General features: G+C 43.8%; 3 protein-coding genes across 3 annotated transcripts; 2 read left to right on the top strand and 1 right to left on the bottom strand.

Moving 5' to 3' along the window:
- Positions 1-136: 136 nt before the first annotated feature.
- Positions 137-6,996, bottom strand: daw1 (dynein assembly factor with WDR repeat domains 1). Its single transcript, XM_068317720.1, has 13 exons — positions 6,943-6,996; positions 6,701-6,773; positions 5,990-6,134; positions 5,429-5,487; positions 5,213-5,335; positions 5,017-5,116; positions 4,765-4,872; positions 4,121-4,227; positions 3,867-3,969; positions 3,379-3,493; positions 3,179-3,255; positions 1,201-1,363; positions 137-1,018 (listed from the first exon to the last, which is right to left on the bottom strand). The coding sequence occupies exons 1-13, from the start codon at positions 6,980-6,982 to the stop codon at positions 984-986; spliced, it is 1,248 nt and encodes a 415-aa protein (XP_068173821.1). The 5' UTR covers positions 6,983-6,996; the 3' UTR covers positions 137-983.
- Positions 6,997-7,270: 274 nt separating this feature from the next.
- On the top strand, positions 7,271-10,175 carry LOC137596210 (thiamine transporter 2-like). Its single transcript, XM_068316521.1, has 8 exons — positions 7,271-7,420; positions 7,578-7,757; positions 8,023-8,188; positions 8,349-8,673; positions 8,811-8,962; positions 9,320-9,512; positions 9,683-9,824; positions 10,032-10,175. The coding sequence occupies exons 1-8, from the start codon at positions 7,271-7,273 to the stop codon at positions 10,173-10,175; spliced, it is 1,452 nt and encodes a 483-aa protein (XP_068172622.1).
- A 243-nt stretch (positions 10,176-10,418) lies between these two features.
- On the top strand, positions 10,419-14,987 carry LOC137596292 (thiamine transporter 1-like). The gene is made up of 8 exons (XM_068316664.1): positions 10,419-11,899; positions 12,048-12,227; positions 12,489-12,654; positions 12,815-13,139; positions 13,277-13,428; positions 13,778-13,970; positions 14,140-14,281; positions 14,493-14,987. Exons 1-8 carry the CDS (start codon positions 11,750-11,752, stop codon positions 14,634-14,636), a joined length of 1,452 nt encoding a protein of 483 aa, XP_068172765.1. The 5' UTR covers positions 10,419-11,749; the 3' UTR covers positions 14,637-14,987.
- Positions 14,988-15,081: the final 94 nt, after the last annotated feature.

Genomic DNA, 15,081 nt, shown 5'->3' with positions numbered 1-15,081 from the left:
GACATCAATAAATTTCCGTGAAGTGAAATGCAGGCGGTGTTAATCATTTGTGACATTCAGCTAAAAATCAAGTAAACATGTTTAAGTAGAGCATTTTTCAAATCAGCGTTACACAGCATTGTCACAAATCTGAGAGACGGGTGGAGAGGAGTTTGGAGTTCATCTCATCTTGAAACGTTCTTCTTTGTGCTTTCAGGAAATTCTTCTTGGCAGAAGTCACAGAAAGGCAGTGGAAGTAAAAGTTCTAGGATGTCAGATTAACATAGGCGAACATTCACACTGATGTTTATGCTAACATTATTCACTACAGTTTTCATATTCCTGCATGTCGTACTGCACGGGAACAAAGATTGAGCAAATTTTGTGTCATTTGTTCTTCATGCACAGCCTCCGTCAGACCCAGTTATATTTATATTGAGATGGTATTTTAATTACATGCCTCAAATAATTGATCTGACAGTTCAGGAAATGAGCCTAGCTGTGATCATACAGACGGTTAATAAGAGAGATCAGTCAACGCTTTATCAGGAAAGTTACAACTTTTAAGTTTGTACGTTACAATGATACATTTTTAAAAATGTTACAACAAAAATAAAGTTATGTTCTCTATAATAACACTCTAAGATAGAATTTAAGAATTTCAAAGTATTTGAGCGCCCAACAAAATGTTAAGATGAAGTCAGAGACAACTGTTACAACAGCGTAGAATTCAAACTAACTGAGATGGCAAGTTATGAGCTAAAAAAAAAAAAGAAGCTAATTCTACCATTTAGGATACTTTTAGTACAGCCAGGAAACAAGTGATGTTTGAAAGAGAACAGCAGCATGTACAGACACAAATTGCATAATCAAACAACAATGATTTACTCTGCTGAAAACCACACTTTTGTCAAAACATGACCGAAGGGTTTTCAATCGCTAATCTGCACATATGGTGGGTCATACGTGACCAGCACAGATGGGTTGCTTTCTCCGTGTATGAGTCAGGACCAGATCCGGCATGTATTATCCTTACTGCCTGCAAGAGAGCACAAGCATGAACAGGTGGCTGCACATAAGGACACAGCTCAACTCCTCCATTGAAATATGCAATTAAACATTTGTGTCTGCTACCCGGGAGCCGCTCAAGGCTACATTTTAATCAGCGTACGGTCATCAGATGGGTGTGTGTGTGTGTGTGTGTGTATGGATGCTGCATACCAGTAATGATGGTGTCGCCCTCGTAGTTGAAGACACAGGAGAAGATCTCGTCGGTGTGACCCCCCAGAATTTGTAGGCAGGCTCCAGACTTGACGTCCCAAAGACGAGCTGTCTTGTCGGAGCTGGCGGTCAGGATCCTGCTGCCTTGGGGGCTGAAGCAGATCTACCAGGAGTGTCAAGAAAGCAATTCTTCAGAGGTGTGTGTGTGAGAAAGCGGGATGTGTGTGTGTGTGTGCGTGTGTGTGTGTGTGTGTGTGCCACATGAGTGATAGTGTGCAAGAGAAACTGCTGAATAAGTTATTATTCCAGAAGTGGATGAAATGAACGGATTAAGAGCACTTTCACCACGTCAGCTGCAGTATTCCACACAGGTTATTCAAATTTCAATGCTTGAGGAGGATAAAGGCATCAGTGAGGGTCTGTTGTGAACATCAGGGCTGAAGCTGATTGTTTGAGATTTCTCTGTTGGGGTTTTGTCTCCCTATACTAAAAGGTAAAAGAAAAGATTAAATGAAGCTTCCTCTAGATGGCCATAAGAGTAAAGTATGTTTTTATAAAACTATAAACTGAGCACCGAGGAGCAATCCTGAGCAGGAAATGGAAACAAACTAGAAAAGCTGACAGAGATAGACGACTGGAGAAAGAAGATGACAGTGGAAATTATGACCGGTGGAAAAATTGAATAAAAACAGATGCAAATGGAACGGAGATGTGAAAACATCAGGAAAAGGGTATAAATAAGACTGAAGAGCCCCAGTGCATTCAAATTCTAACCTCATTTCTTAAATGCAGGGTTCAAGTGTGAATTAATGTCCTCTTTTCATCTGTTTAGCCAAATTAAGAATTAAGAATTAACAGATTTAAACTGCTTTTCCATTTTCTGCTTGAAAACAGATGAACTCGTGTGCTAATAGAAGTGTTTTTGTAATTTTATCCATCTGGGTTTTCAGCAAATTTCACAACATCTGGATTTTGAGAAACTGTCGTGGTGACAATCAGTACGAATATAAAGCTGATAGATAATCCCATATGGGGGGGGGGGTGTAAACCTTGTGAATCCCTGACTTTTATACTGTTTATACAGCAGGGGGAAAAAAAAGTCCATTCATGTCTTTAAAATGATTCCATCACAACTCCATCATGTTCCAGATTTTAAATGGGAAAAGGCAGCGTGGTGAAAAAATTAAAGGGGGAGCCCGATGGAGGAAAAACGGAGAAGATGGTCGTGGTTAAGGAGCATGGAGGGGAAGAGGAGAGGTGTCCTGCTAGGGGGAGATTAGTGTCATAATCCTCTGGAATGATCCTTCATCCATCCTATTTATTACTGGCTGCCTGATGTGTGTCGGTAAACAGACTCCTCCACCCCTCACGCTTTTCACAAACAGACAGAAACCTCTAAAATGGGGCCAATCGTAGTTATTTAGACCAGACTGGGTGATTGATAGCGTGTAGAATGTGTTCTCTCACAGAAAAAACAGAAAAACACTGATGGTCTCGTTTGGAGCCGAGACACTGAATTAGTCTAAAATCAACTGAAGCGTCACAATAGTCATGTGTCCTACTTCAACAAAGGATGCTGTAAAGGCGAAACAGCCAGAGGCTCGGCCTCCTGTCCCCCCACTTCAGCGTCACATTTTATCCCGAATTAACTCCAAATAGAGGACCTATCACGTCTGAAGAGTTTCCCAACAGATGTGTCGCTAGGGTGAATTAAATGAACTCCTGCCTGCCACATATGACATAACGTATTTGTGTTCTCCTTGTCCGATGATGGTACCTTCAGCCAAGGAGAACAGGGAGGGGATTTTCTAATTACAGCTTCAAACAAGGAGTGTAACCGTGATTAAATCGTCCGGCGTCCTAACTCGCTCCTTTCTGTCGTCACTGAATCTGGCTGTGAAGACTGAAACACGAGCACAGACTTTGTTCCTGACATCCCTGGAGAAACACACACACACACACACACACACTAACTCACCTTGGAGATTTCTCCATCGTGGCCTTGAAGAGTCAGGAGACACTGATGTGTGTTTGCACTGAACACCTGCGCTGTACCTGACGAGTGACAAACGAATGTTGATTTTGTTGCAATCAGGCCTCAGGAAACGGAAACACGGCGTCCATGTAAATGTTCACCACTGGTGACGAAACCTTCAGGAAAGGAAATGTCGGCCTCACCGTCGGCAGACGCAGTGGCGATGAGCTGACCGCTTAAATCGAAACACACATCGAGAACCTCTTCTGTGTGTCCCACCAGGGTGGACACACACTTTCCAGTCACTGTATCCCACAACTGTGATTACACACACACACACACACACACATATCATTCTGGATGACACACAAGTGAATATAGACAGTCTCATTAAATTTGCTGGCTGTTGGCTGTCTTATGTGGCCTTATGTTCACCAACCCCCAGAGAGAAATTGCAGTGTGGAGGATAATTCCTACTCGTGAGCGTGACTCATCTCGGCATGATTAAAGAATTAGGATTTATTTTTTCTCCTCAAAATGATGGAGAATAAACCGGAGGAGGGTGGATTTGAGTGATAAGAGCCATCCGTCTCCATTAAGAAACGAGGAGTGACAAATAAGACAGAGTATGTACTGTATGTATTTGAATGGGTCAGTAAAGAACACACGCAAACACAATTCGATCGATCACCTTGCAGGTTTTGTCCATGGAGCCTGAGAGGATGAGGGAGCAATCCCAGTTAAACTGAACGCTGCTGATTTCCCCCCGGTGACCACTTAGAATATGGACACATCTGACGAAAGCAGAATAGGAAGCAGCGTGTCAGTCGTGGATTCCCGCACATGTACAGTCTACAGAGGAGGGGGTTACCTGTGGACTGAACTGTACAAGATGACTTCTACAAATCAATCCTAACGCTACAAGAACAATTGCCACCGTCTGACCTTCCTGAAGCGACATCCCATACAGCAACAGTGTGGTCGAAGGAGCCAGTGAGGAGCTGACTTCCCACCGTGTTAAAGCAAAGAGTGAGCACCTCCGCAGTGTGACCCTGAAGGAAAGCAAATGGAAGGTATTATTCTTCCTCTGATTCTCTCATCCTTTCCTCCTTTCGTCTCCATCTCCATCTATATCCCTGCACGGATGAAAATTGACAATACAATTTCACGTAAAATAATCCAAACAGGCTTCGGTTTTAAAGGTGGATCCTTAGATTGTCGAGTTTGAAACTCTGCACTCGATTGTCTCTTGCTAGCGTGATTGATTTTTAACAGTGTGAAGTACAAAAAGAAAAAGAGAGCAGCAGGGAGTGAGTTCACACTGAAACACAGCCGGCTAACCAACCAGTCACACCGCAGACCCACGTGCAGTCTGCACTCTAAGAGAGGGTTATTAGTGACACACACTGGGGGTATGAGGGGCAGGAAGGCTCTGGCCATCAGCTGGAGAAACATTACATCATTTTGGAACAGTTACACTTGGAAATTAAGTAAATTTCATTAATACATTTATAATAAATGGAACACTTTACCAGGGGAAAAAAAAGAGCAAGAGACGCACTCGGATGTAGTAAGTAAAGATATCTCACTGTCAGAGTGGCCACCTCCTCCCCGCTCTCCACACTCCACAGTTTGGCGGTGAAATCCATGCTGCCCGTGGCCACCAGCGTACTCTGGGGATTGAACGCCAGGCACACCTACACGACGTAAAAACAAACTCTTTTACACTCATTAGTGTTGCTTCTGATACGGCGCCAGAAGACATTTGGCAAATCTATTTTGTATGAAATCATCTTTACAAATTTTGAAAGCCATTTATGTCATTTAAATGCCAAACTTACTACTTCTAACACATGTCCACGAAAGGTGTGGAAACATTTGCCCGTCTCGGTGCACCAGAGTTTGCAGGTTTTATCGAAGGAGCCCGTGGCGATCTTGTCCCTGAGTTCAAGAAAGATCAAATAAAAACAAAAGTGTCAATTGAAGGATGAACAGAGTTCCCTGTGGTTATAAAAGTTTTGTGATGCTGCCCGTTACCCGTAGGGATTGTTGAAGGCTACTGCATACACCACGTTTCTGTGTCCCTCTAGCGTGTGCAGCTCTGTGCCTGAGGCTGTGTCCCAAACTCTACATGTCCTGTCGTAGCTCCCAGTTATAAACCTGCAGAGGAACAGAACACAGTGGCATTACACAACAAACACCTTTCCTTATTGTTAAAGTGTGTGAGATCTGTGCTTCACGGAAAAAACCTACCTTGACCCCGATTTGTCAAAGGCAACATTTGTCAGCGGCAGGATGTGTGCCTTTAGCTCCTGCAAAAAAAAAAAAGGCCAGACACGTTGGAAAACATAATCTCAAAGGCAAAGTAGTTTTTCAATATATTCATCTGTAACATTCTTTGTGCACTACTGTATTATTCAGATTATGTTATGTGAAAACAAGTCCAACACAGGTGGAAGGATGTTCTCTTCTTCTACAGGACGTTCTCTAACATGTTTAAAGCCAAAAATATCACAATCCTCCAGCCACCCTCTTAAAAGATATTTCTCAAGACATGAAGATATCCAGTAAATACAGTACTTGTTATTATCATGTCAATAGCCTGTTTCCTTTCTTCTAATTCTAAATCTTAACCACTACTGCACTCTAGTGCCTTCTTTGGAGTACTCTCTAGTTTCACCAGTTAAACTCCAAACATTCCACAGATTCCAAAAAAATTCAAAATGCACAAAAATAATGCAGGTAAATTATATCCATGTGACTTTTCATTCTGTTGGTTTATTCATCACGGGTCGTGAATGTCCGGAGTCTGACCTTGGAGAAGGAGAACCTGTGATGGTTCTGCTGGCCTTGTTTCTGCTGAAGCTGAACGATCAGCTTTCTGACCTGATCGACCCGGGACTCTGTGATCAGACGTTCTGATCTCCGGATCTCTTCCAGCAACTCATCTGGATTTGTTCTGCATGGCGGGAAAATGCATTTTGTAAATCTCTTATCACCGATGTTGTTTTTCATTAAACACTGTTAACCTGAAGAGAACATCTGATGCTCCCGACGCTCTGGGACAGGTCAAATCTGAACCCATCAGATCACATGACAGTTACTTATTATAGTAGTACTACCACTTCTACTATTACTATTACTGTTACTAGTACGACTAGTACAATAACATCTACTACTCTTATAGGTTTCAATGATGCTTTTTTTTCTGATCCTTTAATTTTCTAACCAGTCTAGCATGACATTGACAACATTCTATTCTTTCATAATTTTATTTTATTGTTGGTGACAAACAATAATACTATAATTAGGATGATTACGACACAACACTTAGCTAAGATGTTGTTTGCTTAACCCCATCCATCCCATTTTCTTAAAGAGGAGACTTTGACCCCGAATTGCGGGTCAAGGGTCAGCTGGGTCCTATCCCAGCTGACGGCCGAGGCGGGAATCTTGGCGCTGTGGAACACCACCCAGTGCGTCACCGTGACGCGCAGCTTAACTCCACTGAACGACAAAACTCACGTCGGAGTCAAATCCAGAAGATCGATTGATTTGGTCCTCAAACATCCTCCTTTTTCATACTCCAAGATGATCCCTGAAAAAAAAAAAAAAGAATGAACCCACAACCACTCATGACGGCGGAATAGAATAAACCGAACAGACGCTACGACGCGCTCCAGTCATGTCAGTCCGAAGCACGTTATAACGCTCCTCCTGCAGCGACATATCACTATGTATTTTTAAAAAGTCACAAACGATATTACCTGGTGGATAATATCTGAGAAGGAACCGCTTGAGTTTCATTGTCGGTACAAGTACTCGAGTGATTTCACATCAGCTGCAACAAACCGTTGCTATGGCGACGTACGCAGTCAGTACGCATGCGTGCTGTAGTACCGACGGCGCTTTAAAAACATAAGTGACGCGGTTTTACTGTTTAATATTAGACCAAAGTCTGTCGATCATAAAACAGTAGTAAAAGCACACGGACGTTTTAATAGAAGACACCATTATTTTAACCAGATTTCAGAGACTCTCAGTAAATTACGCAGCGCTGCTTGAAGCCAAAGACGATCCAGCTGAGGTTAAATCATGATCAGCTGGGCCCACATTAGATCCTCCAGCTGGGCTTACCCCACCGCGGTTCTGTCACTCTATGGATTCTTTGCAAACAGCAGAGTAGCGGAACCATTCATCACAGCCTACCTGATTGGACCGCACAAGAACATCTCTGAGGAAGTGGTATGATTCATGGCATACTATTAACTTTACAGTCTCCCTGTATTAGTTCCCCATCTTTAATTACAAGGACTTGTGTGAGACCGACTCCACCTCAACTGTGATTAACCCTTAATCTGTCAGGATTAGAAACTTGTTCTGTGGTGCTTGATTCCCACAGGTGACCAACTATGTGTTACCCATCTGGACCTACTCCTACCTGGCTTTCCTCTTCCCAGTCTTCCTCCTGACTGATCTCCTCCGACATAAACCCCTCATTATGGTGCAGGGACTCTTTCTGATCCTCGAATACATCCTGTTGTGCTTTGTGCCGGGTCTGCCTGCTATGACCGTCGTCCAGGTCCACAAAAACACTGACATGAACTTGAAAATCATTTGAATAATAGCTATTCTACTAACTTAGAAATGCAATTTGTTTGTATTGTGTGACCACATAATAATAGACCATAGGTATCTACTGTAGATCACCCAAAAGACTGGAAGCATCATATGATTTTGCTGCACTGCAATTTACTTGAAGGCAAAATTTAAGACATAGTATTATGCCGGTGCTATAAATTCAGCATACAATCTGAAATCTCTTAACTGTTTTTTCCTGTTAACAGATTAATTATGCTGTGGTGACAGCCACAGAGGTAGCATACCTGTCCTACATTTACAGTGTGATTCCACTTGAACATTTCCAAAGAGCCACTGGTTATGTGCGTGGTGCCATGCTGAGTGGATATACTTTTGGTGCCGGAATGGGACAGATCCTTATTTCCTTAGCAGGTAGGGCTTCCTAGCCTATGAATACATTATTAGTTTACAATCATTTCTTTGCATGAAGGTAAATGAATATTTCCCAGTCTGCTTAACAATATGACATATATTTATGACGGCTCTGCACTCACCTACGTTTCAAAATTTGAGAGTGAACTCTAATCAACAGGAGTGGACTACTATTTCATCAATGTTGTCACTCTGGGGGTTGTAAGCGTGGCTTTTCTCATCTCCTTCTGGTTGCCCATGCCCCAGAAGAGTCTCTTCTTCAAAGGGAAAAGGACTACACTCCCTCTAAAAGTGCAGGTCCAGGTCGGGGGTCCACTGGGACAGGAAGGGCCCAAGGAACCAGTGATGTATGAGGATGAAGCTGGCTCAGGGACGGCAAAGATGGAGAATGACAGCGCAGGATGTGCTGCTTGGTGCAGCAGGGAAAATGTGGTGACTGCCGGTCATCTGCTGTGGCAAAGCTTCAGGGAATCCTATTCCTCAAGGTATTTATTTATTCAGTATCCATCACACTTTCAATTTTGAGCAAACGTGAAATATTGTGGTTTTCATAAAACAACATAAATTTATGAAAGTTTTCATTTTGGTGTTGCTTTGTGTCTGAAATACGTCCACCTTTCAGGCGCTTAATCTACTGGTCCCTGTGGTGGGCTCTGGCCACAGCGGGCTACATGCAGGTTTTCAACTACATCCAGCTGATGTGGGACCACATAGAACCATCTGCCGTATCATCCATCTACAACGGAGGTGTAGAGGCAGCATGCTGTGTCGTGGGTAAGGCTGGTTTGGAATATTTGTGTGGATGAGGAAAAACAACTTTCAGTGATTCCTGCTTTTAGCAGCATCTAAACACAGCCGAGTCAGTTTAATATGCTGCTGTTCAGTAATTTCAATATAAATCTAGTGATATTCTATCTATCCATACCATCCAATACCATAAAATCAAAAAATTTAAAATCAAAAATAAATAAAGTTAAAACCAAGCAGACTAGTGTCGGTTTGATGTGACAGCTGATTAAAAGGAATATATATATGAATTTGAAACAATGGGGAGCATAAAGAAGAATTACTTGAGTTAAATAGAAGGCCTGGAGGTAAAAACTTGATGAATGACTGGATGATCCACGGCAGGCGCTGCTGCCGCCTTCTCCGTGGGTCACGTCAGGGTGACCTGGGCCGTGTGGGGAGAGTTGGCGTTGGGGATGTTCTCAGCCGTGGCCACGGGTGCCGTGTTTGTGATGGCGCTCACCAGCAGCATCTGGGTGTGCTATGCCTGTTACGTCTTATTCAAGTCCTGCTACATGCTTCTCATCACCATCACTGCGTAAGTTCACCGCACGCAGGGTTTTGGGGTTTTTTTTTTTCAAATTTATATTTTATGCATTCTAAGATGATGATATTTTATCAATCAGTGAATAAAACCGTGTTTTGATGGTAAATATCTGTGTGTAGTTTATTATATTCGCAGAGAATCTAAACTTTCGGTCGTTCTAGGTTCCAGATCGCCACTAACCTCTCCATGGAATGTTACGCATTAACATTCGGGATCAACACTTTCGTGGCTCTGGCGCTGCAGACCGTCATAACGTTCATAGTTGTGGATGAGGCCGTGCTGGGACTAGACATCGTGACACAGGTTTGTGCAGAACACGCAAAGAGACTTTATTTGTGAAAGCTTGCGGCGCTCCAGAAAGCCCGCAACACGTGAATAAAAGCGCAACTGTGGGGATGTGGCGCCACCTAGTGGAGATTAATCACTGGCGCATGCCCACAACTTGAACATCTTGTTTTTAATTAGACATGATTACATGAATTTCGAGATGACGTAAGGCTCTTTTTGCAGTTCCTCATCTACGGTGGCTACTATGGCGTCATCTCAGTGTTGTTTCTGGTTCGAGGGATTTACAGCGCCTGTGCGAATTACCGCAACCATGAGCGCAAGGAGCAAGAGGGCGGTGCGGAGGTGACGTTTGTTGAAAGATTCTGACCCAGTTGATCTGATTCGCTCGTTTACGACTAATAAAATAAACATGAAACCGTTTCATTTCCTGTTTGCATGAGTGTAAAAATGAGAAAAGCCGGAGTGAACCCACTTCGCAAAGAAAGGATTCGAAGCCGTAGCCTTACAGCTGTGACGCACAGCGCTACCCATTGCGCCACCGTCATCCTGCAAAAGAAATATTTTATTTTTCTGTACAACTTGTACAACATCACGTATGGGTCAGACAAAACAAGTAAAGCCACAGCTGCCTCTGATCGGACGGAAAAGTTCGAGACAAAGTCCTGCGATTTGTTTGACCCCGTTTCATGACGTGATTATCTTCACTTGACCTGGACCGTCACCAGGAGTCCGGTCCTCTTTGGTTCTTTGGTTATTGATTGATGAGAGGACTCCACGTGTTTCTCACAAACCGAAAGGAGGACTACACAAACACACACACACACACACACACACACACACACACACACACACACACACACACACCTAAACGGAGCAGAGGAACGGCAGAATGCAGGCGCTCAGGAGGTGGAGGGCGGACTGGAGGTATCCCACCACTCTGCTGTGCGTCAGCGGCTTCTTCAGCACCGTCAAACCGCTGGAACCTTTCCTCATCCCGTATCTGACCGGACCGGACAAGAACCTGACCACAGAACAGGTTTGTGACAGAACAACGGAATGAAGCGGACGGACAGAGCAGCAGACATGATCGATTTTTTTCGCAGTGTTCCAATTTGTCCTAATCATCAGTTTAATGACTTACAGACAATTAATTGGTAATACTGTAGTATGATCCTTATTGATTCAAACCTAAAGAAATCGCATTAATGTCAGCGTCCAGCTCCTTGGATACACAGTGGGTTCTGTTCTGGGCCAGCTGCTCGTGAGCTTCGACCTCATGTCCTACAGCAACATCCTGATATTCACTCTCCTTCTCATCACCGTCGCCATCTGCGCCTCCTGCCTCCTCCCGATGCCCCAGCGGAGCATGTTCTTCCACCGGAACGATGGATGGAGAGCAGCGACAGACGGAAACGAGACCCCAGCACATGGGAGCAGGGATGCGATAGGAGACACAGGTGCGTCACCTGTGCGCCGACAAGCGACGGGTAACAACCTGGAGGGAGGAGCAGACGTGGAGGAGAGCGCAGGGAATGGATTGGATGTAAAAGGGAGTAGAATCGAGCATGGGGAGTCGGTTGGTGCGGACACCTGCGGGAAAGTTCTACTGAAGCTGTGGAAGGACTTCCGTCTATATATTATGTATTTTTAAAATGTCACACATTGTCGGTACAAGTACTCGAGTGATTTCCCATCACCTTCAACAAACCGTTGCTATGGCGACATACGCAGTCAGTACGCATGCGTATATCAATGCTGACGGAGCTTTAAAAACGTAAACGACGCGTTTTTACTGCTTCATATTAGACCAAAGTCTGTTGATCGTAAACAGTTGCAAAATCACATGGAGATCATAAAAAGAAAATTAAAGGATTTCAGAGACTCTCAGTAAATTACGCAGCGCTGCTTGAAGCCAAAGACGATCCAGCTGAGGTTAAATCATGATCAGCTGGGCCCACATTAGATCCTCCAGCTGGGCTTACCCCACCGCGGTTCTGTCACTCTATGGATTCTTTGCAAACAGCAGAGTAGCGGAACCATTCATCACACCCTACCTGATTGGACCGCACAAGAACATCTCTGAGGAAGTGGTATGATTCATTCCATACTGTATCCCTGTATTATTTCCGAATCTTTAATCACAAGGACTTGTGTGAGACCGACTCCGCCTCAGCTGTAATTAACCCTTCATGAACGGTCAGATCTTACAGGACCAGAAACTTGTTTTGTTTCCCACAGGTGACCAACTACCTGTTCCCCATCTGGACCTACTCCTACCTGGCTTTCCTCTTCCCAGTCTTCCTCCTGACTGACTTCCTCCGACATAAACCCCTCATTATAATGCAGGGACTCTTTCTGATCCACGAATACATCCTGTTGTGTTTTGTGCCGGGTCTGCCTGCTATGACCGTCCTCCAGGTTCACAAAAACACTGACATGAACTTTGAATCGTTGGAATAATAGCTATTCTACTAACTTACAAGTGCAATTTTTTTTGTATTGTGTGACCACATTATCATAGATCACAGATGTCTAGATAACCCAAAAGACTGGAAGCATCATATGATTTTGCTGCACTGCAATTTACTTGAAGGCAAAATTTAAGACATAGTATTATGCCGGTGCTGTAAAGTCAACCTATTCTGAAATCTCTTTAAAGTTGCTTTTTCCTGTTAACAGATTAATTATGCTGTGGTGACAGCCACAGAGGTAGCATACCTGTCCTACATTTACAGTGTGATTCCACTTGAACATTTCCAAAGAGCCACTGGTTATGTGCGTGGTGCCATGCTGAGTGGATATACTTTTGGTGCCGGAATGGGACAGATCCTTATTTCCTTAGCAGGTAGGGCTTCCTAGCCTATGAATACATTATTAGTTTACAATCATTTCTTTGCATGAAGGTAAAGGAATATTTCCCAGTCTGCTTAACAATATGACATATATTTATGACGGCTCTGCACTCACCTACGTTTCAAAATTTGAGAGTGAACTCTAATCAACAGGAGTGGACTACTATTTCATCAATGTTGTCACTCTGGGGGTTGTAAGCATGGCTTTTCTCATCTCCTTCTGGTTGCCCATGCCCCAGAAGAGTCTCTTCTTCAAAGGGAAAAGGACTACACTCCCTCTAAAGGTGCAGGTCCAGGTCGGGGGTCCACTGGGACAGGAAGGGCCCAAGGAACCAGTGATGTATGAGGATGAAGCTGGCTCAGGGACGGCAAAGATGGAGAATGACAGCGCAGGATGTGCTGCTTGGTGCAGCAGGGAAAATGTGGTGACTGCCGGTCATCTGCTGTGGCAAAGCTTCAGGGAATCCTATTCCTCAAGGTATTTATTTATTCAGTATCCATCACACTTTCAATTCTGAGCAAACGTGAAATATTGTGGTTTTCATAAAGCACTATAAATTTATGAAAGTTTTCATTTTGGTGTTGCTTTGTGTCTGAAATACGTCCACCTTTCAGGCACTTAATCTACTGGTCCCTGTGGTGGGCTCTGGCCACAGCGGGCTACATGCAGGTTTTCAACTACATCCAGCTGATGTGGGACCACATAGAACCATCTGCCGTATCATCCATCTACAACGGAGGTGTAGAGGCAGCATGCTGTGTCGTGGGTAAGGCTGGTTTGGAATATTTGTGTGGATGAGGAAAAACAACTTTCAGTGATTCCTGCTTTTAGCAGCATCTAAACACAGCCGAGTCAGTTTAATATGCTGCTGTTCAGTAATTTCAATGTAAATCTAGTGATATTCTATCAATCCATACCATCCAATACCATAAAATCAAAAAATTTAAAATCAAAAATAAATAAAGTTAAAACCAAGCAGACTAGTGTTGGTTTGATGTGACAGCTGATTAAAATGAATATATATATATATATGAATTTGAAACAATGGGGAGCATAAAGAAGAATTACTTGCCTGGAGGTATAAACTTGATGAATGACTGGATGATCCACGGCAGGCGCTGCTGCCGCCTTCTCCGTGGGTCACGTCAGGGTGACCTGGGCCGTGTGGGGAGAGTTGGCGTTGGGGATGTTCTCAGCCGTGGCCACGGGTGCTGTGTTTGTGATGGCGCTCACCAGCAGCATCTGGGTGTGCTATGCCTGTTACGTCTTATTCAAGTCCTGCTACATGCTTCTCATCACCATCACTGCGTAAGTTCACCGCACGCAGGGTTTTGGGTTTTTTTTTTTCAAATTTATATTTTATGCATTCTAAGATGATGATATTTTATCAATCAGTGAATAAAAACGTGTTTTGATGGTAAATATCTGTGTGTAGTTTATTATATTCGCAGAGAATCTAAACTTTCGGTCGTTGTAGGTTCCAGATCGCCACTAACCTCTCCATGGAATGTTACGCATTAACATTCGGGATCAACACTTTCGTGGCTCTGGCGCTGCAGACCGTCATAACGTTCATAGTTGTGGATGAGGCCGTGCTGGGACTGGACATCGTGACACAGGTTTGTACAGAACACGCAGAGAGACTTTTTTTATTTGTGAAAGCTTGCGGCGCTCCAGAAAGCCCGCAACACGTGAATAAAAGCGCAACTGTGGGGATGTGGCGCCACCTAGTGGAGATTAATCACTGGCGCATGCCCAAAACTTGAACATCTTGTTTTTAATTAGACATGATTACATGAATTTCGAGATGACGTAAGGCTCTTTTTGCAGTTCCTCATCTACGGTGGCTACTATGGCGTCATCTCAGTGTTGTTTCTGGTTCGAGGGATTTACAGCGCCTGTGCGAATTACCGCAACCATGAGCGCAAGGAGCAAGAGGGCGGTGCGGAGGTGACGTTTGTTGAAAGATTCTGACCCAGTTGATCTGATTCGCTCGTTTACGACTAATAAAATAAACATGACACCGTTTCATTTCCTGTTTGCATGAGTGTAAAAATGAGAAAAGCCGGAGTGAACCCACTTCGCAAAGAAAGGATTCGAACCCGTAGCCTTACAGCTGTGACGCACAGCGCTACCCATTGCGCCACCATCATCCTGCAAAAAGTGTTTTATTTTTCTGTACAACTTGTACAACATCACGTATGGGTCAGACAAAAGAACAAGTAAAGCCACAGCTGCCTCTGATCGGACGGAAAAGTTCGAGACAAAGTCCTGCGATTTGTTTGACCCCGTTTCATGACGTGATTATCTTCACTTGACCTGGACCGTCACCAGGAGTCCGGTCCTCTTTGGTTCTTTGGTTATTGATTGATGAGAGGACTCCACGTGTTTCCCACAAACCGAAAGGAGGACTACACAC

Source organism: Antennarius striatus, chromosome 6, assembly GCF_040054535.1.
Source record: "Antennarius striatus isolate MH-2024 chromosome 6, ASM4005453v1, whole genome shotgun sequence".
In the NCBI taxonomy this organism is placed as follows: Eukaryota; Metazoa; Chordata; class Actinopteri; order Lophiiformes; family Antennariidae; genus Antennarius; species Antennarius striatus.
Note: the sequence above shows the minus strand (reverse complement) of the source record. Positions and strands in the feature narration are given on the sequence as shown.

What these genes read in the sequence shown, in the direction of transcription:
- daw1 (XM_068317720.1), bottom strand. Translation starts at nt 6,982, where the DNA reads ATGAAACTCAAGCGGTTCCTTCTCAGATATTATCCACCAG. An exon ending in TCTCAGATATTATCCACCAG is followed by an intron (nt 6,774 to 6,942) that starts GTAATATCGTTT and finishes TTTTTTTTTCAG; the next exon opens with GGATCATCTTGGAGTATGAA. An exon ending in AGGAGGTGGCCACTCTGACA is followed by an intron (nt 4,228 to 4,764) that starts GTGAGATATCTT and finishes GCTTTCCTTCAG; the next exon opens with GGTCACACTGCGGAGGTGCT.
- LOC137596210 (XM_068316521.1), top strand. Translation starts at nt 7,271, where the DNA reads ATGATCAGCTGGGCCCACATTAGATCCTCCAGCTGGGCTTACCCCACC. An exon ending in CTGCTATGACCGTCGTCCAG is followed by an intron (nt 7,758 to 8,022) that starts GTCCACAAAAAC and finishes TCCTGTTAACAG; the next exon opens with ATTAATTATGCTGTGGTGAC. An exon ending in AGGGAATCCTATTCCTCAAG is followed by an intron (nt 8,674 to 8,810) that starts GTATTTATTTAT and finishes TCCACCTTTCAG; the next exon opens with GCGCTTAATCTACTGGTCCC.
- LOC137596292 (XM_068316664.1), top strand. Translation starts at nt 11,750, where the DNA reads ATGATCAGCTGGGCCCACATTAGATCCTCCAGCTGGGCTTACCCCACC. An exon ending in AGAACATCTCTGAGGAAGTG is followed by an intron (nt 11,900 to 12,047) that starts GTATGATTCATT and finishes TGTTTCCCACAG; the next exon opens with GTGACCAACTACCTGTTCCC. An exon ending in GGCAGCATGCTGTGTCGTGG is followed by an intron (nt 13,429 to 13,777) that starts GTAAGGCTGGTT and finishes GATCCACGGCAG; the next exon opens with GCGCTGCTGCCGCCTTCTCC.